The sequence below is a fragment of the Sinocyclocheilus rhinocerous genome, unplaced genomic scaffold, assembly GCF_001515625.1.
Source record: "Sinocyclocheilus rhinocerous isolate Xijiao unplaced genomic scaffold, SAMN03320098_v1.1 scaffold3824, whole genome shotgun sequence".
Lineage (NCBI taxonomy): Eukaryota > Metazoa > Chordata > Actinopteri > Cypriniformes > Cyprinidae > Sinocyclocheilus > Sinocyclocheilus rhinocerous.
In genome coordinates, this window is record NW_015641015.1 from 283190 (window position 1) to 293906 (window position 10717).

Below are 10717 nucleotides of genomic sequence, written 5' to 3' on the forward strand. Positions count from 1 at the left end.
CAGATATGTATGAATGCAGTCTAATCCTGCTAAAGTGCTCTTACACGATTGACACTCAATAGAACGACAGACAAAAGACTAGTGTAGCGTGTTTGGGACTGAGACACTTCTGCTGCCATTAACGAGGCCAGTTCTCTCAGTCCTGCACTTTTTCATATTATTCAGTACATGGCTGTTTTGGCTGGAATCGTAATTTCCAGACCAGAATTCATTTTAATCAGTTGCCTGCTGTCATAAAGTGCTTGAGTTGCATTGCAAGCTTTCAGAATGCGTCATGTATTATTTTAAAGACATGTATGAATATGTGTTTACAGGTGGTTTAGCATCCGTCCTTTTGTCATGTCATTTTTAATTAGATGGACATTTCTAATGCATTGCATTGTGGGAAATAGCGTTTAGAGGCATGGCTTTTTTTTCAACTATTGAATATACTCATGGTAGCTAAACTGAGACATGTATTTCTGATTTTCTCAATATTTTATTGTACTTTTAATGCTGATGATATTTCATGGTGTTTTCAACTTCTCTCTCCTAAAATTTGCATTTAAAAATGATGCTAGACTCAAAAGAATCAGTTTTTGAGATAACGTGATAACACACTAATTGCATTGCTCTCTAGGAGAAACAGATGAGATGTTAATAGGATTTGATTTGTTTGTTTGAGACTCTTTGTGACTGTTTCACTAGGATTATGCAGAATAATACATACTGTTCTAGGGAAACGAGTACAAAGCTTGACACGCTGAAAGCCTAGAGAGATGTTTGTTTAATAAAAAATATGGTAATTACGTAAGATAATTATTCACTAAGTGATCACTTATTGAGCAGCTGAAGAGCAGTGAAAGACCTGCAGTGAATTAGGGCACAAACTAGCGCAGGGTTAGTTTAACACACATGGTTTAAATATTTCCGCACATGCTAGCATAGCAGAATGTACAGTATTTACTAGTTACCATATCAACACTATATAGAGAAAAAAAAGTGCGCCAAAATTCTAAAATCTTTTGAAGATATCGCTGAACATTTATTTTACCATAGCAAAAGTCAATTTCTGACAAAAAAAAAATTTTCATCTCAGTTTTTAGGATTCATTTAAAATGAGGGAAATCTGCAAATCAGTTCAGATAGTTTTTAATGCTTCGATAACTAGCAGAAGACACTACCCGGTTTTAAATTCCGGTTGCACAGATGAGGAACGTTGTAACACTGTGTTACAATGTGCCCCGCTGTTATTAAACAAACTATGCTATTCTATGACATTAGCGATGTAATGTACACTAATTACTTTTATGAATCTTAATGAGAAACCACGAGAAACTAGTTCATTTTAATATTTTAGTTTGTCTTGTATATTTTGTTCATGAGATCAGATAACGTTTTAAGCCGTCATAAGTCATGTTACAACGTGCCCCTACAATGTACCCCACCTACAGGGCATGTTGTCACATTTCACTTCCTCCGTCATAAGTCATGTTACAACGTGCCCCTACAATGTACCCCACCTACGGGGCATGTTGTCACATTTCACTTCCATTCTTTTGAGGTAAATAAAGAAAAACCTATACACTGTAATTATGAAACAAAGCGACATATTTGTTCTAGACAAGTGTGAAATTACTGTGGATGAAAAACCACACTCTGACCCCCACGTGGATTTACACAAACTGAGAACATTACTCATTTAAATGGGTCGGCTGTGGCAATTTGTTGACCACTGATGGAGTTTTGGCAGAAGTCTCCATTGACACCAAATATTTTAGATATTTTAGAATATTTAGTGATGTCATGTGCTTATTGAAGCATTGTGACTGTGAGAAATGTGCTTTAAATGCACAATATGTAAGATTTTTTTATTAAAATATCCAAAAACCACTAGAACAGTGTTATATATTTTGTTGACTTGTGTACTTACATTATCCCAAATGTTTCGAGTCTTGACCCTCATATTTACTGAATAGTGGAGAATTTGTGATATTAAAATCAGTCAGAAGAGAATTCCCTGTCTGGGCTCATCACCTACTTACTAGTACTAGTCTAGTACTGCAGACTCGTGTGTTACTCTAGTTCTCTTGAATGGCTTTACTGTAGGATCCCAGAAGCCTGCACACATCTGCAGATAGTGTGGCAGATTGACAGAAGCTGCAGGATTCTGGAGGACAAGCTCTCTGCCTTTATGATATGACTGCTGCGGTTGGATTCATTATACAGCAGCTTTGTCACAAAGACCTTCCCACTGTTTCTGCAAGTCCCAAAGCAACTCCCAGCTGGGTTTGGTTTGGGCTGGGTTCATAAAACCATGTATGCGATGTTTGCTGCCTGTTTTTCATGCATTTCGACATAAACAACACGTCTGCTTCGAGATGTTTAGTTCGGCTTGTGTATCGCTGGTGCACAACAGCATTCAAATAAAGCAGGACACTCAGATGAGGGAGAGAATACAATTAGTATTTTTTCAATTAAATTAAAATATTTAAGTATTTAACTTGAAGCAATGCAGTTTAAATGTAGGTGAGTGTTCCTTGTCAGTTTTTGCGTCTATATATTTTTCCTTTGATAAAACAAGTTTTGTTTTGGCTTGTTTTTCTCAGAAGGAAATGACATTGACTCATTGACTCATATCGCTGAGTGTTTTCTCCAGTACTTCAGCGATATCTTTGCCGTTGTTTGTTTCTATCGCTCATCTAGCCACTGACTGAACCGCCAAACATCACATAACACGATGTTTGCACAGTGCTTGTTTTCTTTTCTGGATACTCTTGGGTTTGTTGAGTTAAGAAGTTGTCCATTTTAGATACGTGTGCATTTTTACATTTCAGAATAGCAAGGCTCTCGGAGGGCTAAACCTTGCGTATGAGCATAAAGGGCGTAAATGGTGATGAAGAAAGCTCAGCAAGGCTTTCATTGTTGGTCTGAATCTTGAGGGAATGAAAGCTATTTGCGTTGTCTCTGTGGTTACTGGACTTCCTTGGGAGGCTTCCAGACGATTCCCAGCTCCCTCAGGAAGACTTCATAACTCAGAGTCAGCGATAACGGCATCAGGAGCAGTGAGAGGAAGACAATCCTCGTTCTGTATTGTGTGAAGCCTGCAGCCTTACAAACAGCATGTGCTATTGAACTGAGGCTGGTTATGTTCCTGCATTTCTGACCTGAAGAGGATTGTCTTTTCCATGTGGACTGGTTGTTGATTAAGTGTAAAAGACTGAAAGGAATGAACTGTAAGTGACTGCTTTGAAGGAGCTGAAGGGAAATTGCATGTTACTTTCTCTTTTTCTTTTTAGCCCCACAGACCGTCCTCTGTTGAGGGTTTGGCCCCGTTTGTCACATGCTTTCAGAGGACGGCCCTCTAACAAACATGCCACCAGCACTCATTAGTTCTGCCTGCTTTAGCACCAACCCTTAACCTACAGCCAGCAGACTTCAAGAAAAACATCGCTTGAATCAAATCAGGAAATGATCTCGGACATTACTGTGTATCAGCATCATGTGACGTGTTGTAAGAGGAAGGAATTGGCTGTGTGTTTTCCTCTCAGGCCTCTCATTAGTGTTGAGAGATACGCAATTAGCCTCTTAAACACGAGCGTGTAATCCACTCAGATTACCCAGAGAGCTTTGTGCTCCGCACACGATCACTTTAAAGCATGACAACAGGATTTAGGACGCTGCCTTTCAGCTGCTTTCTGTCGCTTTGCGTCGCCTGCGATGACACGTCTGTCTATTGATTTTCTCAAACGTCCTCAGTCTGTTATTTGTTTCGTGTTCAGAATCATGTTCAGAGAACTGTTTTTCAGATTTTCAGTGCATGACGCAGAAGCCTTGTACAATACGCAACAATTTAATTTACCTCTTTGCACGTTTTTTTTTTCTTCTTCTTCAGGCAGATCATCATTACGGCTGATTTTGGTTTTCTGCCATCATTTACTGATCCTCATGTCATTTCAAACCCAAAGTCTGCAACGCAGCACTAAAGCAGATTTGTACTGAACACTCTTTTACACGCTGGAAAAAAATAATAAAAAAATTAAAAAACAAAATAAAATATCTGCAGTTAGTTCATGTATTCAGCAGGGTTATTGTAGTTACATGAAACAAAAACCATTTAAAACATTTATTGAAACATTACTGAAATGAAATATAAAAAATATGTTTATCTATTTTTATAAAAAAAATTTAAAACTATTTTTAAAGACATAAATTCAGACACAGAGAACTCAAGTGCACCTAATTCTGATCTAATGCACCTGTAATGTAACTTGTGAACTGGCATTATGCGTGTGTGTGTGTATTATGTAATGTATTTAATCCCAGATTGTCTCTTTTTCCAGAGACTTGAGTGAGAACTTCATCAAGGCGATTCCTCGAAAGGCCTTCAGAGGAGCGACGGACATCAAGAACCTGTGAGCTCAAAACACGACAGCACAGAGATCACTAAACTAACTAGACTAAACCAACCCATGTTTAACCGTCCTTTCACTGTGTGTTTTACAGTCAGTTAGACAAGAATCACATCAGCTGCATCGAGGACGGAGCTTTCCGCGCACTACGTGGACTTGAAGTTTTGTGAGTATATAAAAAAACATGTTTTACAGTCTTTAGCATCCATCATTAATCTGTGTGACAGAGCCTGATCATTCACTGAGATCTCATTCACAATCACAGGACGTCTGATTCTAGCATGAGTACATCTGCGTTTGTTTGCATCGACACTAAAACTTACAGCATTACAGTTTTTTTCAACTGCTCACACACAAAATCTTTACTTGTCAGCTTTCAGAAATTGTGTGACAAGGAAAGATTTGGTGTGTAAGCAGTTGAAAAAAACTGTAATGGACTGACTGCGTGTTTTACACGCACCGTTAGAGATGCACAAATGTTTATGATTTCTTGAGGATCATGACTATTCATGAGTTAAATCAGTGATGTTTATTTAATGCATTTACCTACACTGTAAAAAATGACCGTGAATTTAACGGTAAAAGACTGTAAAAATGCTACCGTAAAAACCTGTTAAATGGTTAACGGTAAATTCCCCTACTATATACGGTGAAAAACTGTATTGGACCTGTTTCTTATTAGTTTTGTATATTAGGGTTGTGTGTTACACCTAATGTACAAAACAGATTTCAGTACTTCAATAGGTTGGTATATTAACATTATATCAGTTTATGAAATTACGGTATTTAACTGTAAATATAAGTTAAAACCATAAATCCTAAAACGTTGCTACCGTATTTTTTACCGTAAAAAAATTCCGGCAACCACAGCTGCCTTTTTTTTACCGTAAATTTTACGGAATTTTTTTGTGTAGTTAGACATTACAGTGTTTCATCTTATTCTGTGTGGTTTCACAGTTGGAAGGTTTTCTTGACTTCAGCCTCAATTTAACCTAACAGTAAAAACCTGTCATCATCCAGTCACTGCATTTTCTTTGTTTTTGCTGAGGGCAAATGACAAGCACATCATAAAGTGCTTACAAATGTAATCTATTTACATCACAAGCCTTGAGAGGCTATACGTCAGCGTGTGTGAGACAAAATGTATGTATGTGTATAATAGTATATTGTCATAGCATGTTTTGGTGTGGTTTAGGGTGAGCTTAGGTTAGGAGCTCAAAAATATCAATATAATAGTAAAATTTAACTATACAAATACATAGTAATATACAGCAAATATAAAAGATTACATATAATATAAAGCCTTTTGCATTTTAAAAACAATGCTTACATAAACCCTTTTTTTTATAGAAATTGTCAAAGTATATCCAAAGTACAAAAATGCTAAATGCTATGTACAAATAATTATGAATTCTTAAGAGATCAGGCTGGATTATTTCATGGTGAACTGGTTCATAATCAGAAGTGATGATCAGTGGGAACAATCATTAATAGTCTCTCTGATGTTTCGCAGAACCCTGAACAACAATAACATCAGCAGCATCCCAGTGTCCAGCTTCAACCACATGCCCAAGCTCAGGACCTTGTGAGTGACACAAATGGCACTTTTCCACTGCATGGTACGGCACGGTACGGCTCGGTACGGTTCACTTTTGGGGGGTTTTCCACTGGGCACAGTACCTGGTACCTGGTACTTTTTTTAGTACAACCTCGGTTGGGGTTCCAAGTGAACCGTACCATTTCCAAAACGTGACGTGTCAACTCTGCTGATCACGGATTGGCCGGAGAGAATCGTCACTACCTGCGTCACTGAACTTGCGACACAAACACAACAGAACCGCTAGATTTAAATCAGCACAGCCAGCGAAGGATCGAACGCAACTGTTTTGAACAAGCGTGCCTTTTTAACAACCAAAAAGTGGCTGTTTCGCTGTCTGCTGAGGAAGTACAGACGTTCCTCTCGTTGATAGCAGAAGATCAGATCCAGCGAGAGCTTGATGGGGCGACGCGGATTGAAAAAGTTTTTCCAGGAGTCGCGGCAGTAGAGGCGGCGCAACTATAACGACATGTGAATAATCACGCCCACTCTAAAGCGGTACTGAACTGCAGTGGAAACGCAAACCGAGCCGTGCCGTGCCGTGCAGTACATCTAGTCAAGAAGCCTGGTGGGAGACCAGTACCCAAAACACAACATGATCTGCTGCTGCTTTTATTAGCCGAGCTCTGAGCAAACACCATTGTGGGCCTGGTTAAAAGAATAGTTGACCTAAAAACAAACATTAGCTGAAAATTGCCTCAACCTCAGGCTATTCAAGGTGAAGATTTGTAGAAATGTAGCATTGCATCAGTGTCTCAGCAGTGGATGCTCTGCAGTGAATGGGTGCCGTCAGAATGAGAGTCCAAACAGCTGATAAAAACATCACAATAATCCACAAGTAATCCACAGCACTCCAGTCCATCAGTTAACATCTGGAGAACACAAAAGCTGAAACTAATCCAGCATTAAGACGTTTTTTTAGTCCATAATCCATAATAACGCTTGCACACACACACGCACACACACTCACTCACGCGCACACACACACACACACACACTCACTCACGCGCACACACACACACTCACTCACGCACACACACACACACTCATACACACACACACACTCACACACACACACAATCAGTGTAGTGTGAAAAAGTCCATCTCCTATTGTCTCTCACATCAAAATCCAGCCACATATTTGTTTAGAGCTGTTTTGGCTAGTAAACGGAGCATGATCTGTGCAGATTTCTCTCCTGATTCAGACCAGACCACTTTTTCACTGGAGGAAGCATTATTATGGATTATGGACTCATATTTTAGTTAAAAGCGTCTTAATGGATTGGATGGATTGATGGATGGATTTGTTTCAGCTTTTGTGTTCTCCAGATGTTAACTGATGGACTGGAGTGCTGTGGATTACTTGTGGATTATTGTGATGTTTTTATCAGCTGTTTGGACTCTCATTCTGACCGCACCCATTCACTTGCAGAGTTCCATTGCTGAGACACTGATGCACAGGTTAAAGAGAATTGGATAAAAGCTTCGTCTTAACATTTATGCTGCCATTTTTCCACCTTCAGCCGTTTACATTCCAACAACCTGAACTGCGACTGCAATCTGGCCAATCTGGCCCAGTGGTTGCGCGAGCGGCCAACCATCGGTCTGTTCACCCAGTGCAGCGCTCCGGCTCCGCCGGCTCCGATTAATGTAGCCGAGGTCCAGAAACACGAATTCAGATGTTCAGGTAAACAAGCCTTCCAGTCTCTTCACCCGACACCAGCATCTGCTGAATTGCACTCATCCGAAGTGAAGAACAATGCTGCACACTTTATTACTCACAACCTCTTCTTATTCAATGCAAATGTGCCTCTGCAGGTCAGTCTGAAGACGCTGCTGTTCAGTCGTGTAGTTTTGCCACGGGCTCGTGTCCGGCCATCTGCACCTGCAGTAATAATATTGTGGACTGCAGAGGGAAAGGACTGACGGCGATCCCGGCCAGCCTGCCCGACAGCATGGCAGAGATGTAAGATCCTGTAGCTCAAACAGTAGAACATAGTGCAAGCAATGCCAAGGTTGTGGGTTAAATTCCCAGGAAATGCATCAAATGTCCACCTTGAATGCAATGCAAGTCAGTTTGGAAAACACAAACTGATCTAAAAACCCACAAAGGCCAATATAATATAAATCGTTTCTGAATGTTAAACCCGACTCGGTCTCAAGGATCGGGATCGGGGCCGATCAAGCATTTTATGAACTGATCGGTATCAGCTCTCCTCAGCCCGATCCTTATTTTGCTATGGGTTGTGCCTTGCTTCGGATTTGATTAACAGACTGGCGTTCTGACACCCCTAGCTTCGTGCTTTCTAACCATATCTCCACTTTTGTACCTTTATGTTGCAATCATTCTGCTTATTGTACATATAAAATATAATAAGTTTACATCACTAGTCCCATATTCTACCAATGTCTTTATACAGTATGCGCAAATATATACATATAGAGAGTGTATCATATTTATGTATACACACACACACATATTACGTTTACTATCTGAACAACACTGTATGCATTGATTTTAATAACTTTAATGTACTTGGATTGTGCATAAAACAGTAGGAATATACAAGTATCGGATCGGGACTCGGTATCGGCAGATACTCAATATTCAACGACTCGGATCGGATCGGGGGCACAAAAAACCTGATCGGGACATCCTTATTCAAAACATTCTTTTTTATCAAAATTTTATCATTTTGCAAACATTTTGGGAATATTTATTTTGAATGTTGTCTAAAAGTAATAACATTTAAAAACTGTTAGATTAAAGTTCCTGTAATTCAAACAGTAGAGTATGATGCAAGCAACGCCAAGGTTGTGGGTTCAGTTCCCAGGAAATGCAGGAACTAAAGAGTGCTGTGGATTACTTGTGGATTATTGTGATGTTTTTATCAGCTGTTTGGACTCTCATTCTGACCGCACCCATTCACTTGCAGAGTATCCATTGCTGAGACACCGATGTAATGCTACATTTCTACAAATCTGATTTGACAGATTTTTTTCAGCAAATTTTCGTTTTTTGTTTTTTTTTGCATGAACTAATATTCCTTTATCCTCAGGTTAAAGAGAATTGGATAAAAGCTTCGTCTTAACATTTATGCTGCCATTTTTCCACCTTCAGCCGTTTACATTCCAACAACCTGAACTGCGACTGCAATCTGGCCTGGTTGTCGCAGTGGTTGCGCGAGCGGCCAACCATCGGTCTGTTCACCCAGTGCAGCGCTCCGGCTCCGATACGAGGACTTAATGTAGCCGAGGTCCAGAAACACGAATTCAGATGTTCAGGTAAACAAGCCTTCCAGTCTCTTCACCCGACACCAGCATCTGCTGAATTGCACTCATCCGAAGTGAAGAACAATGCTGCACACTTTATTACTCACAACCTCTTCTTATTCAATGCAAATGTGCCTCTGCAGGTCAGTCTGAAGACGCTGCTGTTCAGTCGTGTAGTTTTGCCACGGGCTCGTGTCCGGCCATCTGCACCTGCAGTAATAATATTGTGGACTGCAGAGGGAAAGGACTGACGGCGATCCCGGCCAGCCTGCCCGACAGCATGGCAGAGATGTAAGATCCTGTAGCTCAAACAGTAGAACATAGTGCAAGCAATGCCAAGGTTGTGGGTTAAATTCCCAGGAAATGCATCAAATGTCCACCTTGAATGCAATGCAAGTCAGTTTGGAAAACACAAACTGATCTAAAAACCCACAAAGGCCAATATAATATAAATCGTTTCTGAATGTTAAACCCGACTCGGTCTCAAGGATCGGGATCGGGGCCGATCAAGCATTTTATGAACTGATCGGTATCAGCTCTCCTCAGCCCGATCCTTATTTTGCTATGGGTTGTGCCTTGCTTCGGATTTGATTAACAGACTGGCGTTCTGACACCCCTAGCTTCATGCTTTCTAACCATATCTCCACTTTTGTACCTTTATGTTGCAATCATTCTGCTTATTGTACATATAAAATATAATAAGTTTACATCACTAGTCCCATATTCTACCAATGTCTTTATACAGTATGCGCAAATATATACATATAGAGAGTGTATCATATTTATGTATACACACACACACATATTACGTTTACTATCTGAACAACACTGTATGCATTGATTTTAATAACTTTAATGTACTTGGATTGTGCATAAAACAGTAGGAATATACAAGTATCGGATCGGGACTCGGTATCGGCAGATACTCAATATTCAACGACTCGGATCGGATCGGGGGCACAAAAAACCTGATCGGGACATCCTTATTCAAAACATTCTTTTTTATCAAAATTTTATCATTTTGCAAACATTTTGGGAATATTTATTTTGAATGTTGTCTAAAAGTAATAACATTTAAAAACTGTTAGATTAAAGTTCCTGTAATTCAAACAGTAGAGTATGATGCAAGCAACGCCAAGGTTGTGGGTTCAGTTCCCAGGAAATGCAGGAACTAAAGAAATGTATACCGTGAACGCAATATAAGTTGCTTTGGATGAACTAAAATCACACAAAATATACTAAAAACACACAAAAGCCAATATAATGTGAAGAATTTCTGAAAGTTCTTAAAGGGGTCATATGATGCTGCTAAAAAGAACATTATTTTGTGTATTTGGTGTAATGAAATGTGTTTATGCGGTTTAAAGTTAAAAAAACACATTATTTTCCACATACTGTACATTATTGTTTCTCCTCTATGCCCCGCCTTTTTGAAACGCGTCGATTTTTACAAAAC

At 39.6% G+C, this 10717-nt stretch overlaps 1 protein-coding gene across 1 annotated transcript in view; it reads left to right on the forward strand.

Moving 5' to 3' along the window:
• Nucleotides 1-10717, forward strand: part of LOC107753728 (slit homolog 1 protein-like) — an 81680-nt gene that overhangs the window by 36086 nt on the left and 34877 nt on the right. The window contains exons 6-10 of the mRNA XM_016569942.1: nt 4323-4394; nt 4486-4557; nt 5905-5976; nt 9110-9273; nt 9405-9552. Of these exons, the coding sequence (XP_016425428.1) occupies nt 4323-4394; nt 4486-4557; nt 5905-5976; nt 9110-9273; nt 9405-9552 (528 nt within the window). The remainder of the gene's footprint in view (nt 1-4322; nt 4395-4485; nt 4558-5904; nt 5977-9109; nt 9274-9404; nt 9553-10717) is intronic.